General features: G+C 38.8%; 1 protein-coding gene across 2 annotated transcripts in view; it reads left to right on the forward strand.

Moving 5' to 3' along the window:
* The first annotated feature begins 3,779 nt into the window (after positions 1-3,779).
* The window catches only part of LOC126252625 (N(G),N(G)-dimethylarginine dimethylaminohydrolase 1), a 65,713-nt gene continuing 50,237 nt past the window's right edge, over positions 3,780-19,255 (forward strand). The window contains exons 1-3 of one of the 2 annotated variants that reach the window (XM_049953529.1): positions 3,780-4,073; positions 4,971-5,073; positions 6,562-6,710. In XM_049953529.1, coding sequence (XP_049809486.1) covers positions 3,813-4,073; positions 4,971-5,073; positions 6,562-6,710 — 513 coding nt within the window. In that variant the 5' untranslated portion in view covers positions 3,780-3,812. The remainder of the gene's footprint in view (positions 4,074-4,970; positions 5,074-6,561; positions 6,711-19,255) is intronic. The other variant, XM_049953537.1, reaches the window with a different exon arrangement.

A 19,255-nucleotide genomic window follows, 5' to 3' on the forward strand; every position in this document is an offset into this window, starting at 1 on the left:
ATTCTCGCTTGATGCCTTTCGGAATATGAGAGGTTACGTGGTATCTTACGGCAAGAAAAAAGGAATAAAAGTGAGATAGTGTTAATACTTTCATCCTTCTTTACCTCCTCTGCATTACTGCAGATGACGTGTCACTGAGCACATTTGTACTGTGCATGCAGTACACGTGAGGTGCCTAGTTGTTTCCACTGCCCTGTGTGGAATACATAAGTTATTGTACACTTCACTAACCTACTGTCTTCATGATGATGATGTCCCCAGCGCAGAAAACAGCACGCAGGTCGTGGATTCTTTTTCTTGAGGCTGAAATTAACTTCGCAAGGAACTGCTGCTACGAATAAACTATAACTCATTTGGGATGCCACTCGCGTTTTTATTGATACAGACGCGAGAAACTATTCTTGATAACAACGTATTAAACATATCTTTCCACAGTCAATATATCTGGCTAAAATAACATGAAATACATCCTGCCACAGACAACATGCCTGTCTACTGGAACCGTCAGAACTGGAGAATAAAATTACATGAATCAAATACTACTATTACAGACAACATGTCTGTACCTAGCGACTGTCGGAACTGTAGTAACTAAAATTGCATGAAACAAATACTGTTGTAACAGATAACATGTCTGTCTACTGGAACGGTCAGAACTGGAGAGCCGGACTGCCCGAGACATTTGCGCGCCAAGCCAGCAAGGCGTGACCCGAACGTCACCGAAGTGCACCGGCAGTAATATCGTCAGTCTTTTGTTTTAGTAATACTTTGATTTTAATAATTTTGAAATGACTGATTGATAGCTGGCCGTTGAGATATGTTTATTTAAAAAATGAAGTAATTTGGATGACAGGTTTAATTAATAGTAGCAACTAAAGTTTAACGTTTTGGCGCCCTACCGCCGAACACAGCAGCCAATCACAGAGCAGCAGCATCACGCCGGCGGTCTTTCTCACGGGAGTGGTACCGAATCTAACATCTGTCACCGGTACCTCATCCCACATTGCGTCATCTCTATGCTTCTTGCGTCTCCACTGCCCTGGGAAAAGGTTCCTGGAGCCTAATATGATGGCTGAATAAGCCAGAAATATTACAATCTGCAAGACGGAGCATCACCCCAGATAGAGCATTCTACGCGAAATTCACGTACGTTCTTCCATAGAGGCGTTGTGGAATAATAAACGGTCCAAGTATGACGTCATCAGGAATCCCTGCCCACACACTGATGCTGAACCGACGCTGTTGAGACGTCTCAACCATTCCCCGAGGACTGTCTGTAGCGCACAGATGACGGTCACACAGATCGATGATGCCAGTTCTGGTGAAGGTTGCTTCATCGGTGAAGAGGTTTGATGACAGAAATTCCAAAATTGTGATGGTTTGGTGAAAAACTATCGACAAAATTTTTCCGTAGCGGGAAATCCGCTGCTGGTAATAATTGCATTCGTTGCAGGTGATAGGGATAGTAGCGGTTGTCATGCAGGATAACATAATCGTACTTTAGCTTACACCATGTCGGCAGACCACTTGTGTGGCGCTTGTACTAGGGTTCGTCTTCCCTGCACGTTCGTCTATCTGAAAGGACCCGCAATCACACAAACGACCAAAAACGGCCTGAATTGTCTTGTGATGGGGTTGGTGTCTGTGAGGGTACCTGATTTGGTATGGCCGTGCTGCCTCTCGACCTTCCATCTGCGTGGCCGTACACAAACGCTATCTCGGTTTGTTCGCGGCACGAATGCCGGACCATTCTGTTGCTTGCAGTACGCTACGTCAGTCACACATCCTGCATCACACAAGGAACACACGGCACATGGTCAGAAAACTTTCATTCGTCAGCGGCGTCTACCATGTCAAAGATGAATTTCGGACACATGTTCACAGCACCTCCATTCCCAGTCAAGATCCGTCCCTGCAGTTTGCCTGGCTCTAATAAGAGACCGATTGATGACCCTAATCTCGCCAGTAACAATAAATAAATGAAATTATTGGTGTCCGTATTCGTTCAGTGACGAAGGTACTGTTTCCATCAGTGGATTACGTCGTCCAAGATGACAACGTAACACTTAAAATTTGCGTGCATCTATCCCAGACGGCTATAGGCTGTTTCTGATACCAAAGTTGTCCTGAACAATTTCAGAAAAATTACAATATTACATAATGATAAGTTACTAAGGTGGATGGTGACGATAGTAAAGCAAAAGTTTAAAAGCTTAACTCCGTTTTCAAATGTTACTTTACAAAGGGAAACCCAGGGAAATAGCCCCAATTTAAACCTCGTACGATTGAAAAGCTCAACTCACACTTTTCTCACATGATATTCTAAAAGCTTTGGATCAAGACAGTCAAGTAGATGCAGTATTTCTCGATTTCCGAAAAGCATTTGAGCCAGTACCACATCTGCACTTATTGTCAAAGGTACGAACATATGGAATACCGAGCTAAATTTATGACGGACTTGAGGATTTTTTTGGTAGTGAGGACGCAGCTTGCTATCTTGGGTGGACAGTCAGACGCAAAAGTTAATTTTTGTGTGTACCCCAGGGCAGTGTGCTGGGACCCCTGCTGTTCATATTGTAGACAATATCAATAGTAACCTCTGACTTTTTGCAGGTGATGCAGTTATCTGTGTTGAAGTACTGTCCGAAAGAAGCTGCATACATATTGGGTCAGACCTCGATAAGTTTTCAAATAGGTGCAAAGATTGTCAACTTGCTTTAAACGTTCAGAATTGTAAAATTGTGCACTTAACAAAGCGGAAAAAACATAGTGTTCCATAATATCAGTGAGACCCAATTGGTATCAGCCAGCTCATACAAATAATGGCTCAGTCTTGAGTAAAGAAGGTGGTAGACTTCGGTTTATTGGTAGAATACTTGGAAATTCAATAGTTTACAAAGGTGATTGTTTATGTATCACTTGTGTGACCCATTCTAGAGTATTGCTCAAGTGTGTGTGACCCATACCAGATAGAACTAATAGGGGATAATGAACGTTTACAGAGAAGTGCAGCACGAATGGTCAGACGTTTGTTGATGTTTGGACCACGGGAGAGCGTCGCAGAAATGCTGAAGAAACCGAAATGGAAAACTCTCGAAAAAGAGACGTAAAGTCTGCTTACAAAGTTTCAAGAACTGGATTTGTGATGACTTTAGGAATATATTATAATCCCTATATAACACTCACATAGGAATCGTGAGGACAGGATTCGATTAATTACAGACGCACAGAAGGATTTAAACAATCATTTTACCGCGTTCTACATGTGAATGGAACGGGAAGGAACGTCAGTGAACTGGTACCACGCATCCTGCCTCGGGCATGGATGTGTGTGATGTCCCTAGGTTAGTTAGGTTTAACTAGTTCTAAGTTCTAGGGGACTAATGACCTCAGCAGTTGAGTCCCATAGCGCTCAGAGCCATTTGAACCATTTTTTGGTACCACGCACATCACAGTGGTTTGCAGGCTATAGATGTCGATGTAGATGTAGACGTAGAAGTTAATTTTGCATGCCTTGGAGGATGATGCACTAGTTATTAGCTTTAAAAAATTTCTCTCCTTATGAGTTGTCTACACAAAGAAAATAATTTTTTGGGTTGTTGGGGCTCCTTGATGCGTTTACCCCTTTCCACTTTGGCGCCTGTTGCATCTGGTAACGTCAGCAGTGGGGAGACGCGCGGAGCCATTGGGCGTCGAGCGAGGGCTCCGGCCAACGAGGCGCGGCCGCCACTGCACCGCCGACCCGCCCCCCCTCGCCGCACACACACCGGGCTGGAAGGCGGCCGCAGTAGCTCGGAGACCACAGAAGCAACATGGCGTCTTCTCTGAAGTATACACACGCAGTGGTGTGTCGCATACCGCTCTCATTCAGGACGCGAGCCGAAATCGAACTCGAGGAGGCGAAGCGGCAACATGAAGCCTACGTGCGACTTCTACGCGAGTTGGGTCTCGACGTAATCGAGTTGCCACCGGACGAAGCGCAGCCAGAATGCGTTTACGTAGAGGATACGGCCGTCGTATGCAACGGAATAGCGCTTATCACCCGACCGGGATCGGCGAGTCGCACGAAGGAGGTGAGCAAACGCCAGTGTTGCGGCGTGTGCAGGAGTGACGTCAGTCATTACAAGCAATTTTTTATTGTGGTAGACGGGCGGGAATCTCGTGGGGTGTATGTAGCACCCTTCCCAGATCTGGGTCACGGGGTTGGAGCTAGAAAGCGGTTGTGCGCATGCTCGATACAGAGACGCCTTTAAAGCTCCATAGGGTAGTTGTTAATGACGTTAAAATTAGTGCGCTCTGGTCAAGTCCTCACTATCTAGTCGCGCCTTTTCTCAAGTGGGTCAGAGACTGCAGCACGAATGACATCACCGGCACAGTGATGTCATGTGTGCTACTATCGCCTGTTACAGCCGATTGATGATCTCATACAACGCTTCCTTTCACTATCTGTTACAGGAAATAGTAGCGCACCGTTCTCGGTCGACTTACATTAAAGGGGAGCGGACTTAACTGTACCTTAGCGGATCGTGAATAAATCGGCTCGGACTTGGAGTGGATATTTTGTTGTTACTAATTCATTTTACAGATTTAAAGAAATTTTTCCCACGAATTCCGTACGTAAAAGTGAAATTAAGATTACATCAGTTTACTTTCGAAATGAAATCTGATTTTTGGTCCTGAATTGTATGCAATAAATCAGCATAGTTCTTGTCAAGTTAATGCGATGCAAGTCAATACTGACATAAAACATGAAAACCCTTTCCTATTATTGCTATCTGAACAAATAAATGTTCCACAGATAATCTCATTTTTTGTAGATTCGTTAATTTAATACAGTCTGGTTTCAACCTACAGGTGGGAACTGTAAGAGCACCCTTTCCTATTATTGCTATCTGAACAAATAAATGTTCCACAGATAATCTCATTTTTGTAGGTTCGTTAATTTAATATAGTCTGGTTTCAACCTACAGGTGGAAACTGTAAGAGCAGTTTTGAAGAAAGAACTTGACCTTCCAATTGTTGAAATTGCAGATGAATCAGCAAAGCTGGATGGTGGAGATGTCTTGTTCACAGGTGATAAAGAATTTTAATACTTTGACATGTCCTATATTACACGTACATTTACTGTACACATTGTAATCTTACAGGATCAAATAAAATTCAATTCAATTCAACAGCTACTGTTTGGATTCTTGTTGGTGCTGTAAGTGTTAAGAAAGTATTACTGAACACTGCCCCTACATGCAGTTGTCTATACAGCTATTAGGGGAGAACAACAGAGAAAACATGCATTTTAACACATTTTCAACTTTGTGCAAAGATTTAATATCTATTTTCTATGGAACAGTTATGAAAAATTGTAATATCTATTAGCAGGTTGTCAAATCCATTGAATTCAGGTCACTAACTTAACCCTTGCATTTCCACAAGAAACTGGTTGAATGATAAATAGTAAATTTCTTTTATAGAAAATCTGTTACTTCATTTCGTAGTTCATATCAAATAAACAGGACTTAACTAAAAATGTTTTGACAATTTGAAGTGGCTAGTTATTTTTCATTTCATATTTAGATTTCTCATTCATGAACTGTGTACTAGGCTGTAAAATGATCTGACTCCTGTTTTAAAAGTTGAATTTGCTTTGGTAATGTTGGCTGCTTTTACTTATAATATTTATGATGTGTAAACATTTTTCAGAGGTTTTTAGATGTAAATTTAATGTAATTTTAATTGTAATTGCATTGAATGCAGGTAATTCATTTCTATATTGGAAAGTAAATGGCTTTACATGCAGCTTTTCAAGGTAGATTATCCAGATGAATAACATTCAGTGGGTTTTTGTTACTGTAAATTTTATCAGTGTTAATTCGAATTGCCTAGATGGCTTTTGCTCTTTCATATGTTTGTTTTGCACTGATACAATACATTTGTTTCTTCCACATTCCATTTCTAGTAGTCCAGCACTAATGGAGAACAATCTGCTGCTTTCAGAATTGAATTACTGTAGGCTATATCTACATTTTTCAAAAAAAATACCGAGTAGTGAGATATTCTATGTGCAGGCAATAGGGGATATTTGATTATAGGTGATACACAACCGAAAAATCTATCCCTGAAAATCAAGGAAGGGAAAAAGACAACTAAGTTGTGGAAGTAATATGAGAAACATTTCTAATTTTGTAATGCTAACAGTTTTCTTTGTGAAGTTCCCTGTGAGGGTCGGTCATTTACTTGCCTTATGATGCTTTCTTCTTTCATGTGTTCACAATTGGTAAAATGATTGTTTACTCTAGAGGGTAATATGAAGCTTACAGTCATTTGTTGAATAGGCGTATTTCTCATGGCTTTTGTATTATATTGATGAACAAATAATGCTACATACTCATATCAATCTATGAAGTTTCTATTTCTGTTAGGGTTGACAGTTATGAGAATTTATATTTTGTTGGACATGTGTCTTACATTGGCCTCTTTTTGTCAGTTTTGAATTGTATGATCTAGCTTTTCACCAAACCCATCCTTCAATTTTACCTCATGATACAACCAGTCTGTCATTTGTAGGTCGCGAGTTCTTTGTTGGTTTGTCTGAATGGACAAATGAAGCAGGAGCGAGAGCTGTGGCAGCGGCATTTCCAGAATTTCCCTGCACACCGGTCAAGGTGAGACCTTGTGTAGACATCGATGACACCTTCAACTTAGACATGATACAGGTGAGAGTAAAAGCAGGGGCAAAAACTGATGGCATTGGCATGGAGGATTTCCCCAGCGCACAGATTGGCACAGTAGTCTATTGGTTCTTCATCCATGAATTAAAGCATCTAAAGCTATTACCTTAAGTTTTGAATTTATTTATTTTGTGCTACGCCTGGAAAAAACTATTACAAGTGCTACAATTGTTTGGTTAGTTTCGTGTTCCCCAAATTAGTGTACTATGTCATAATGATGTGAAATGAGTCATTTTATATTCACATCATAAATTATTTTTTAAACATGGCTACATGCTGACCAGTTAAAAGATTTTTTATTTATTTTATTTTTTAAAGAAAAGCTCATAACTTGAATATTGCCTTAATATTCCCCTACAATATGATTTTGACAGTCTAAGATTCTCTTTGAATATGAAGTTGATAGTGACATAAGTTGTGTTGCTTTCAAATCTTGGGGTTCAAGAAGCCTATGCTAAAGTGCAATGCAATACATGGCTGAGTGCCATGAAATGTTAATATTTGCAAACCAATTTGGAACACAATAGTAAATGAACGAATGAGGTGCACTTAAATATATGTATCAGTTGGAGAAGAACAGAAAATTGGGAAATCCCCAAATAAGTTGTTACAGTGAAAAAGTTTCATTGTATTTTACTGCAATGCATAATACAAGAAAATATTGTCAGTTATTTTTAACATCTCTGTACCTAGGCATATATGCATCAGAGCAATCAGAGGTCACTTAACAAGGACCATACACCTGCATAACCTAGTTTCCTCTCATATTTTATAATGTAGAGACCCAGACTTTGAGTAATTACTTCACCACACTCATATAAATTTCATTTTTATGAAATTCTGAAGTAAATAGTACAATATGCTAAATTATAATTGTAATCATTTGAGACAGTCAATGTCAAATGAACATTTTTATCACGATTCTATTAGACCTCGTTGGAATGCTTGTGTGCTGTCTCAGTGGTACAGATAGTCATACCAGTAGTATAATGACATCAGACATGTACCTGTTGTGAGGCCTGACTAACATATGCTTCCTTGAAGAGTAGCAGCAGCACTTTTAGTAGTTGCAGGGGCAACAGGCTGGATGATTGCTCATCTGGTCCTGTAACATTAGGTAACATGGCCTTCCTAAGTTGGTACTGTGCTATGGCTGATAGCTAGGCGAAACTACAGTTTCTTTTTATTTCATGAAGGCTTGAAGCTCCGTTGTATGATGATGGCATCATTGTGAGCAAAATATTCAGGAGATAAAACTGGCCCTCTGGGCAAGGTCATCTCAGAGGATGATGTCATTGAGAGAGGAGGGTAGGGAGGAGGGGGTGGGTGGGTTAAGTGGCATTCTACTAGTCATAGCATAGAATGTTAGAGAATTTGAATATAGAAATGCATTTGTTGGAATTTATATAGTGGGAACTAGTGAAGTGTTGTGACTAAGTACAGCATTTCTAGTGAGGGTTATCAACACAATCAAATGTGGGTGATGCAGTGGTAGGCGTAACAATGAAAAAGATAATAGAAATTCAGGTGAACTTCCTCAAACAGCGTAGTGAATATGTTATCATAGCTAATACCAAGACCCACCACAGAAGTACGACTATATATTCCTACTATCTCGCAGATTAGGAACGGACTGTGATGAAAGAAAAATTATTCAGTGCCTTAAGGGAGACAGAAATATAATTGAGATGGGGGACTTTAATTAGATAGTAAGAAGAGGAGGAGAAGGAAAGATAGTAAGAGAATGTACATTGGAGGAGAGGAATGAAAGGGGAGCTGCCTGATAGAATTATGCACATTCCATGATTTAATCATTATTAGTTGATTTCAGTATGAGAAAAACAGATAGTATACCAGAAAGAGTCTTAGAGACACAAGAAAGTTTCAGATATACAGGGTAATTATAATTAAAGTTTAACTTTCAAACCACTAGTCAGAATGATGTCAGATTGCAACGGAATATTTTCGAGAAGGGGGTAAGGTATGGCAGAAGAAAAATAAATAGTTACAAAATTAACATTAGATGGCCCTGTAGACATCGTAATTTAATAGTGCTCGACTACAAATGACAAATGAATCATACAACAATGTCTAAGGTGTACATTTGACACTAAACAAACTGTACTACTCAGTGTGCATGGGTGTACAGGTGTGATACTGTTAGTTATGTAAGCCTATCCGCCACGGCTAGGTCATATCACATTGGATCGGAAAAATCAGTTTTTAATTGTCCTGTGGCCAAAAACCGCATAAAAATCATAGCTCAAATCAGTTTTTAATGGTCCTGAAGCCAAAAACCGCATAAAAAGCATCAATCAAAATCAGATCAGATTATTACCTTCCGTGTGACTGGTGCAAAACATGTTCAATATGCTGTCCACCATTTTCTGCAACAAGCTGAAATCGAGAAACAGCATGTTCTGCATCTGACTGAAGTGTTTCTGGGGTCACGTTCAGAATGTGTTGCACAATGCATGCCTTCGATGCAGCTAAGTTGAACACAACATCTTTCAGATAGCCCCACAGCCAGAAGTCACACAGATTAAGGTCAGGTGACTGGGACGGCCAGTCTGTAGGGAAATGGCAACTGATAATTCTAGCATTTCCGAAATGGCTCTAGCACCTGCTCAATTGGACTTGCAGTGTGCGGAGGTGTGCCATCTTACATGAGAATGATTCCATACACACATCCATGCTGTTGAAGAGCTGGTATGACGTGATTGTGCAAAAGACACTCATAGTGCTTACCAGTGATGGTACAGGTAACAGGACTGGAAGCACTTGTCTCTTCGAAAAATGTGGCCCTATGATAAGTGATGCCGTAAACCTGCACCACGCTGTGACATATTCAGGATGAAGTGTTACTGGGTGATTTGCGTGTGGATTTTGTGCTGCCCATATTTGACAATTCTGTGTATTGACACATCCTGTCAGATGGAAGTGGGCTTCATCTGTCCACAAAATCTTCCACTGGCAATCATTGTCCACTTCCATGTGAGCAAGAAATTCTAAAGCAAAGGTCTCTCTTACTGGCAGGTCAACAGGAAGCAACTTGTACACAGGGTAATTTGGAATGGATGGCAAAGAAGGACAATTCATAGAATTTTACGCACTGTGCTCACGGGTGTGTCTAGTGTTCGGGCAATTTTCCATACACTAAACATACGCACACCACTGCTTCTCTCCTTCTGCATTGCTGTGGCCACTGCTTCCACTGATGTTGAGTCAATTCATTTCCTCCCTCTACCAGGTTGCACGCCAAAAGAACCCGTATTTTCAAATTTCTGAATCATTTTCTCCAGACCCATGGCAGTAATCAGACCAATGCCTTTTTTTCCTAAAACCTTCAGTGTCCAGAATTTCTGTAGAGTGACATGTGGACAGTCATCATTCTTGTAATACAGCTTTACAAGCAGAGAGCAGGCAAATTTCGCAGAAATGAAAGGAGGAAAAGCCGTGTACCCGGTGTGTTTATACCTACTTCAATGGGTCATGCACATGACAGATGTTTTGATTTACGTATTCTGGCACATACAGCACCATCTATTGATCAATTTTCATACGATATTTTTTTTTTTTCTTCTGCCTTACATTTTCCCCCTTCTCCAATAATGTTCCATTGCAATTTGACGTCATTCTGACCAGTTGTGTTATTTCTACAGTGTTTTGAAAGTTTAACTTTCATTATAATATCCCTGTATATATAATGTAATGGTAAAATCAAACAATGGGAAATCCAAGATGGGATAATAACAGTCTGAAAAGGATAATTACTACTCATCACATAGAGGAGTCATTGAACTGCAGTTAGGCATAACGACAAAGAATGCTAGGTATATTCCACTGTTGGACTAATCCTTCAACATATATCAAATACATACACATTTACACAAGCAAGCCCAACTCTCACACACATAGCCACTGCCATCTTCATGTACTAAATTGTGCCTTAGTGCCCGAAGACAATAGTGGCTGTATTTGTGTGAATTGGGCTTATAAGAATGTGGGATTTTCTATGTCTGGTGAATACATTTGGCATTACATAATGTTGAAAAAGAGATTTAGGATTCAAATGCTAAACAATGAAACATTTGCAGAAACAGATGTGGTCTGTGATTATGGTTAAATTATTTTGAATTGAAGATCAGAGCTGAAGAAGTGTAGGAAATTGAGGAAATGGAACTTGGATAAATTGAGAGAGCTGCTGGTGTTTAACAGTTGGGCAATGATTGATTGAAAAAAAAAAAGAAAGAAAACAGTGAAAGAAAAATGAGTAGCTTTAAGGCAGCAGAGGATCAAGTGGCCAGAAAGATTAAGCTAAGCAGAAACACCTGAATAACAAACACGACTTCGAATTTAATTGAGGAAAAGAGAAAATATAAAAATGCAGCAGATGATGCAGGCAGAAGGAAATGTTCACATCTGAAAAATTAGATTGACAGGAAGTTCAAAATGATATAGCAAGAATGATCAAAGGGAGTAATGCAAAGCTGTAGGATCATGCAGTGTTACGAGAAAGATTGGATGCCACATGTAGGCAATACTAAATACTAACGGGAACAATTGAATGAAAACAATTCATTCAGTTGATTGTTGGAAAACAATAGACTCATTTAGTTGAGGTTTTATGTATTAGTCGAATTTTTCATTCAACAATGTTGTACAAAGTATACATAGCTACTCACTATAAAGGCGACATGTTGAGTTACAGACAGTCACAACAAAAAGACTGTTACACATATAGCTTTACTCTGAAGCTGTCTTTAGAAAGGAAAACACATACCAGCACACTTTATGCAACACATGATCACTATCTTCCGACAAAATGCGACTGTGTCATGTTGTACAAAAGTAGCAATCTGGAGTAGGTTGGGGAAGGGGGAGGGATAGGATTGTATGGATAGGTGGAGAGAAGTCAGCATTGCTTGGCAGAGCATGCAGGGATTAGATAATGGCAGGACAGGGCTGTGAGCTGCAGTGTTGGGAAGCTCTGGGTTAGATAGGCGAGGGGGGAAGGGTCTTGGGGAGCATAAACTGGAGAGGAGCAGAAAGGGGGAAAGACCAGTGGGGTGCATTGGCAGTGAGCTGTCCACAGTGAGGGGACATGAATTGGGGGCAGGTGATAGCATGGGCAGTGGAGACTGTTAGGTTGAGGGTTTGGAGCAATAGGTTACTGTAAGTTGAAGCTGGGACGATTTTGGGAGTGGAGAATGGTTGAAAGGATAACTGCCGTCTGCTTAGTTCAGAGAAGCTGGTGGTGGAGCTGAGGATTCAGGTGGTCCAGGTCGGGGAGCAGCCATTGAAATCAAGCATGGTTATTCATCCTGATGATGGTAATGGACGAATAGCCACCTCGAAACTATGGCCAAGAGAAAAGTGGACCACCCTGTGACACAACATACAGCTGAACATAACATGCTTGATTTCAATGGCTTCTTCCCAACCCAGACCATCTGAGTCCTCCACTCTGCCACCAACTCTTTTGAACTGCACCAATCAGAGTTAACCTTTCAATACATTCTCCGTTCCCGAAATTATCCTGGCCTCAATCTAAGGTAACCTACTGTCCCCCCACTGTGCACCCAACAGTTTCCACCCCTTCTGTCCTATAATCTCCTGTCAATTCACGTCCCATCACCCTCACTATGCACAGCTCACCGCCTGTGCACCCACTGGTATTTTCCACTTTTTTCTTCCTCTCCTTTCCCACTCCATGCTGACTTTTCATCTCCACTTGTACTCTGCTATCCCTTCTCCACATCACTCCAGGTTGCTGCTTCTGTTCGATGTACACAATTGCATTTTGGCCGGAGGTAGTGGTCACGTGTGTCTGTGGTGTGCTTGCTTCTGTGAATATCTGTGTTTCCCTTTCTGAGGAAAACTTTGGCTGAAAACTCAATATGTAACAATCTTTTCATTGTGCCCGTCTGCAACGGAATTTCTCATCTTTATGGTTAGTAGCACTCTATCCTTTGCATAATGTTGTTGATTTTGCAACCTAGACTTTCCATTGCTACAGTTTTTCATTCATTCTTTGGAGTGAAAGCAGTCTGTGGGAGCAACCAAATGAAAACAGTTGATTCAGTCAGTTATAGTGTTATGTATCCGTGCTTTATCATCACCTGTCATCACTGTTGTTGCTGTTCCGATATTTGCTTTTTATTGAGTGCCACGTGCCACTAAGTAGCTTTCAGTTCAGAGGGTTTTTTAAATCAGAATTCTGAAACACTCCATGGTGTGGGAATAGAAACAGCCTTAAGTTAAATTCATTGTGATATACAGTATCTTCAAATATGATTCATATTATGAACCCATATTAATTAAAGAAGCTCAAATAAAATTCACGAATGATAACAAATATTTCCCTACACACTTCCAGGAAGTAACAGTATATACTTAAACAGCAAACAATTTAAAAAATTGAATCTAACATGCTTTCTGTTCACATCACCTCAGCATTTAACAAAACAGAATTATCGATGATGGGTGCAAACCAGCAGGAAGAGAGAGACAGAGATACAATAAATTGAAGAGCATTTGTTCTTTTATTTAAACATAAATTTATAATGTAGTACGAGTTACTAATCTTTTAAAATCAACCAAAAAGCCATATTTAATGCCAGGAGTGTGAAAAATTTGTGTTTAAGTAAATAAATAGATAAATTTTGAAAATACTTCATTTTTAGAAATGAGTTTTTTATTCACCTTGTTTTGAAATGAGGTACATTATTTATCTTTACAGGAGATTACCCTAGTCATAGTTGTTGTATAACTGAATAGGCTGAAAAACTAGTCATTTTTAATCAATTACTGAAAAGGCTGAAAAAGTATGTAAGTGAAATCATTCAGACCCAAGACTAAGTGAAAAGATGCGTACAGCTTTCATATACTTGTGCCAGTCAGTTATCTCAATTAATGGAATCACTTAAGCCTGGAGTTTCATGTAGCTGACGTGCCCACAGAGACAAAACTGACTGGATTAAAAAAAAAAAAAAAAAAAAAAAAAATTTGCTGGCCAGTTTGTTGTTAATACCAGTCAGCTGTTATAGTGTAGTTTGAGCTTTTATAAAAGAATTACCAAAGAGTTTGACAGTATAATATAGGTTTAAGAAAAGAAGAAGGGAAGGCTGTTAGGTGCAAGAAGGCATTGAAAGGCCTAAAGTGAGCTAAGGCACTGCTGACAGGTACGAATATTACTGAACTGTTATCCTAACAAATCATGATTGCAAAATGCTAAGTTTTTTATTGTATTTATTTATTATTTTCAAAAGAATAGAATGACTTGTATAACCTCCCATGGTGAAGATTAGCTTGGTTGGACAATATCAACTTGAACACAACTTCGAAGTTCGGAACTTGCCGCATATAAAATGTGAAAGGTTATCTACCACTCATACAGAAACCATACCACAGGTACGAGAGTTGAACGACATCAATGGGAATCAGTGGATGGGAAGGAAGAAAGCCAGAGTTATAGCCTATTCCAATGTTATTCAACATGTACACTGGGCAAGCAGTAAAAGAAATAAAGAAGAGATTTGAAAATGAATTAAAGTCCAGGGAGAGAATAAAAATTCTGAGGTTTGCGAACAACATTCCTTCCCTGTCAGAGACAGGAAAGCACTAAGAAGAGCAGTTGAATGGAATCCATTTCTCAAAAAGATGCTAGAAGATGAACAACAATGAAGTAAGACATAGGTAATCGAATGTAGTTGAAGTAAATCAGATGATGCTGAGGAAATTAGATTAGGAAATCAGACATTGGTTGGACAATATCAACTTGAACACAACTCCGAAGTTCGGAACTTGCCGCATGTAAAATGGGATGTGCAATAGCAAACAAACTTTTCTGAAAAAGAGAAATATTTTAACATAAAATATAAATTTAAATGCTAGAAAGTATTTTATGGAAGTAAATGTCTAGTGCATAGCCTTATAAGACAGCAAAATTTAGATGATAAATAGAACAGACAAGAAGTGAATAGAAGCTTTTGAAATTGGTGGTAATGAAGATTTCTGAAGGTGAAGTGGGAGATTGAATGATTGAATAACTAATGAAGAGGTATTGAATCAAACACCGGAGAAAGGAAATTTATGGCACAGCTTGATTTAAAAAAGGGCTTGGTTTATTGGATACAACCTGGGCCCATCAAGGAATAGTCAGTTTGGTAATGGAGAGAAATATTGGGGAGGGAGGGGGGGCAGATTGAGTAGTGACAACAATATATAAATTCATCAGTTATGTTGTTGCAGTAAGCTTGTGCATTTAGAAAGAGGAGAGGGAGAAGGAGGAATTAAGTTCATATAACAGAAATAAATTATTGAAGTATTTAATAGATTATTTTTATTTGTTTGTTTTAATTTTTAGCGTGTTTTGACTCTTTTTCTCAAAAACTGGCAGTGAGACAGTGTCACAAACAACTTCTTCCGTGTTCATCTCATTTAGAACTCAGTGTTGTGATTCTCTGCTGTATGCAAGGGAAAAAAAAGTGGACTGAAAGTAAAAGGAAATTACTTGAGAAAATCTAACAATTTTAAATTGACTGTATGTCCACTTGTTATTAAAGTTTTATTTAAAAAGGAAGCTATCTTTTGATGATATTATCTTATAATTTATGGATGAAGTCCAATAGACACATTTATTTCCATTGCTGGGCTGTGTTTACAGAATGCCACATCCCTGCACTAGTTGTGGAGTGTTGCTTCTGTTCTGTTACAGTGCTTGTCATATTGCCAACACTGATGGCTCTTATGATGATGGAGCAACATATTCAGGTTGCTGTAGTGTTCGTGCATTAATGCTTTTTGCTGGTACTGGTATAGTCACAACAGCGATTTTGTAACATTTCAATGCTACAGTATCTAGAAAGAGCACATGAACAAGTCTCAACCCATAGTAGACTGGAACAGTTGAAGAAGAGTGAGTGCGCAATATAATATGTACTTCTTTTTGAATATTTAATAGGGATGTTTATTACATAATGTTTTATACTCTTTGATTTTTAACTGCTGCTGTATAAATGAAGCTATCACTTATCAATCAAATCACATGTAGAGATGTATCATTGCTTCTTGTAGAGAAAGATCTTAATTCTTTATTTTACTCCTCTTTCTCTGTCTCTTCTTTTTATCTTTCTCTTCTTCCCTTTTTTTCATTGCAGTTGTTCTGTTTCTATTGAATTGTATTTCTTATGCTTTCATTTGTTTTAAATTCACCTTTGGCCTCATCAGCTTTAACCCTCCATCCTCTGTTATTTTATGTATTTTTTGCTCATGTTCTGCTTCTTTAATCAGTTTAACATAATTTCAAGAGCCGTTTATTGTTCAGAAGAGATTCCTTACATAAGAATGAAGAGAAAATTTGAAAATATATTGTGTCTCGGCTTTCTGTTTATCAACTAGAATGTGTGTAATAGCACAAAATAGCATCCAAATATGGATGATCCTTAGCATAACATAATTTAAATTTGCAGGAGTGAAATCAGTGTTCTATTCTGGTAGACACAATGTGTATTCATAAAAAACTGTATTTTTGGTAGGAAGCAGAAAAGCGGTTTCAGGTCCTGGATATTTATTATTCCTCATTCTAGTAGTAGCCTCATCACCACAGGTTAAATGTTTTATCACATGGTGGTTCTTCTGATCAGCAAAAGATCAGGGAATCACTAAATATTGCCAAGAATTGAATAGTTTGTGCTCAAGCAGATGGTGACAAGGCATTTGAGCACAAATGGTAGGGAAAAGGGAGAGGGGTCATTATACTCACATTGCTGAAAACCAGTTTTCAACGTGCTTGCACTTTTTTTAAGATTGCTTCCACAGCTGCTCCTTTTAAATAGGTGTCAGGAAATTGGATTTACAGTTTTTTTAATTTTTTTGTTTTTATTTTAATCAAGCGCATCTCCCCATGCCAGTTCTGTTGCAGTGGCCTAAAGCTAACTCCCTGTTGATCACATGGATGACAGTGAGGACAACACCAAAGCTTACAATTGCTCAAAGACCAATGCCTGTCTCAAAGACAGCCTGCCACATCATGTTGTGTCTTCCTTATCTCTGCAGCACAATGAAATTACTACAGTGTCACTTCCCTTGTCAGTTAATTGCTTCCCTAAACAAGTACCAAGCTGTCAATAACTTTTTGCACCAATTTGCCTTGCAAATGAAAAAATTGATCACTCCACATAACAGCCATCTTATTTTTTTGTGCTGTAATAGTGCCATTGCTGACAAAACTACTCTTCCTATTTCTACCCAAATAACTGACATTTTTGTATACTCATAAATAAGTCTGAAGTCTTCACACATCACGAGAACTTTAAAGCTTGCAAAAGAATGGAAAATGATCAAAGGAGGAAAGCACAAAAGAGAGGATAATTGATCAGAATGTGAGGCATGGAAGATTTAGTGGATAGTAAATGTTGAATGTAATATCAAAGAGTTCAATTTTTGTAATACGCTGAGAGACAAACACAACGAGACACCATGAAGTGATTATCCTAATGAGACAGAAATCAGTAGCTGTGATGTACATGTACAGCCAAACAAATGATTACAGTTCCAGATAAATTGGATTTACAGGTTTTTTTTGTCAAGTGCATTTCACCATGCCATTTCTGTTGCAGTGGGCTAAATGTCTGGCTCTTATTCAAGCAGTTATTCGGCTTGGCATTGATGGAAATGTTGGATGTCCTCCAAAGTATATCATAATAAATTCTGTCCAATTGTATTTAGATCATCAATATCCTGAGCTGGTTGGAGGGCGCTACCCATAATGCTCCAAACATTCTCAGTTGGGGAGAGATCCGATGACCTTGCTGGCCAAGGTAGGGTTTGACAAGCACAAAGACAAGCAGTAGAAACTCGCAACATGTGTGGGCAGACACTATCTTGCTAAAATGTAGTCCCAGGGTGGCTTGCCCTGAAGGGCAGTAATAAGGGGCATAGAATATTGTTGACGTATCACTGTGCTGTAAGGGAGCCACGAATGACAACCGAGGGTGTCCTGCTATGAAAAGAATAGTTTTCCCAGACCATCACTCATGGTTGTTGGGCTATATGTTGGGCGACAGTCAGGTTGGTATCCCACTGCTGTCTGTGGCATCTTCAGACATGTCTTCGCTAGTCATCAGAGCTCAATTTGAAATGGGACTCATAACTGAAGACAATTTTACTCTAGTCAGTGAGATTCAAGGCCAAAGACATGTTCATGTCCTGAAGACAGATGGTCTACATAGGCATATAAACAGCTCTTGAAGATTGTTGCATGAATGTTTAACATTTGTTGAAATAAAAATTCAGCTGTCTATCATTCACCCATTATCAGTATATGAAATTCCAAATATTTGACTTCAGTTCCAAAATCTCAGTGAATGATGTACAGTGTGAACCCAGATTCAACCAACAAATTTTTGTTGGTTTTTCACTGATATTTCCAGAGTATGTTTGCATTAAGGAACTGTGGCCTCCATTGATTTGTTACAGAGTAATTGCTTTTTATGTGATTTCATACTTCCATTTCTTGGAGTTGGTGTTTGAAGTCAGTTTTATTATCTATTAAATTCTTTACTTCATGGGTAGGTGGTCAAAGATTTTTATGGCTGGATTGCTCACTCCTTTCTGTGCCACACTAAGGCTGAGTAAAGGATAATATAAGCTGTTTTTCCTGTTAGTTTTATGTTTATGAATGCTACTGTTATTTTCAAAATGTATTCGGTTTTTGATAACAAATGTTGTAATGGAGTAAATGTACTGTGAGGCTGCCATCAGTATACTAAACTGTTTATAACTGTAAAGGTTTGTATAATCATTTTTACACTGTTGTCTTCAACCAACACTCTCTTCTTCAATCATGAGTTTCTGCATTAATGTCATAACACATTTAGCATGAAACTATGAAAAGTAAGTAAAGTTTTTTAAATTTACATGCCCCTATAACAAAAATTATAGTGCTTAGATATTTAAGATGATTTTCAACATGCAACTTCCAGTTTACAGGTTTTTTCAATATAAACTCGTAAGAATTTAGAATATTCACTTTCTTTCTTTCTAGTGGTGTGGTGAGGGTTTATCATGGGGATTTATAATGGAGTCAGTGATTTGGAAAAGGCCCATTGGTAGTTTAGAGCAGCTTACAGACATTATAGGATGCCATTGGAATGATGCACATATCATGTTCAGAATCAAAGGTTACTGTACAATGTTGTATTTGTAAGCAGGGTATAAATCACAATGACTTAAGAAAGAAGTTACCTTGCTACACTTTTTTCTGTTTGTATTTACACTTTTATTCATTTTACTGTCTGTTGCAGTGCGCATGCCATGATTCAAACTCTGTAGCTCTCCCTCACTGTTAGCAGTCAGTTGCTTTGAGAATGTTATTAGGTAGCATATGTGTGATAATCCTCCAGTACAGTAGCCTGTACGTAATGCATGCTCTTAGATTGGGGTTTTCTGCATCTTATACATTTGTCTTTCAATTTTACCACTATTATTATTTTGTACATCAGTCATAGACATTTTTTGTGGCAAGT

This window comes from Schistocerca nitens, chromosome 1 (assembly GCF_023898315.1).
Source record: "Schistocerca nitens isolate TAMUIC-IGC-003100 chromosome 1, iqSchNite1.1, whole genome shotgun sequence".
Taxonomy (NCBI): Eukaryota; Metazoa; Arthropoda; class Insecta; order Orthoptera; family Acrididae; genus Schistocerca; species Schistocerca nitens.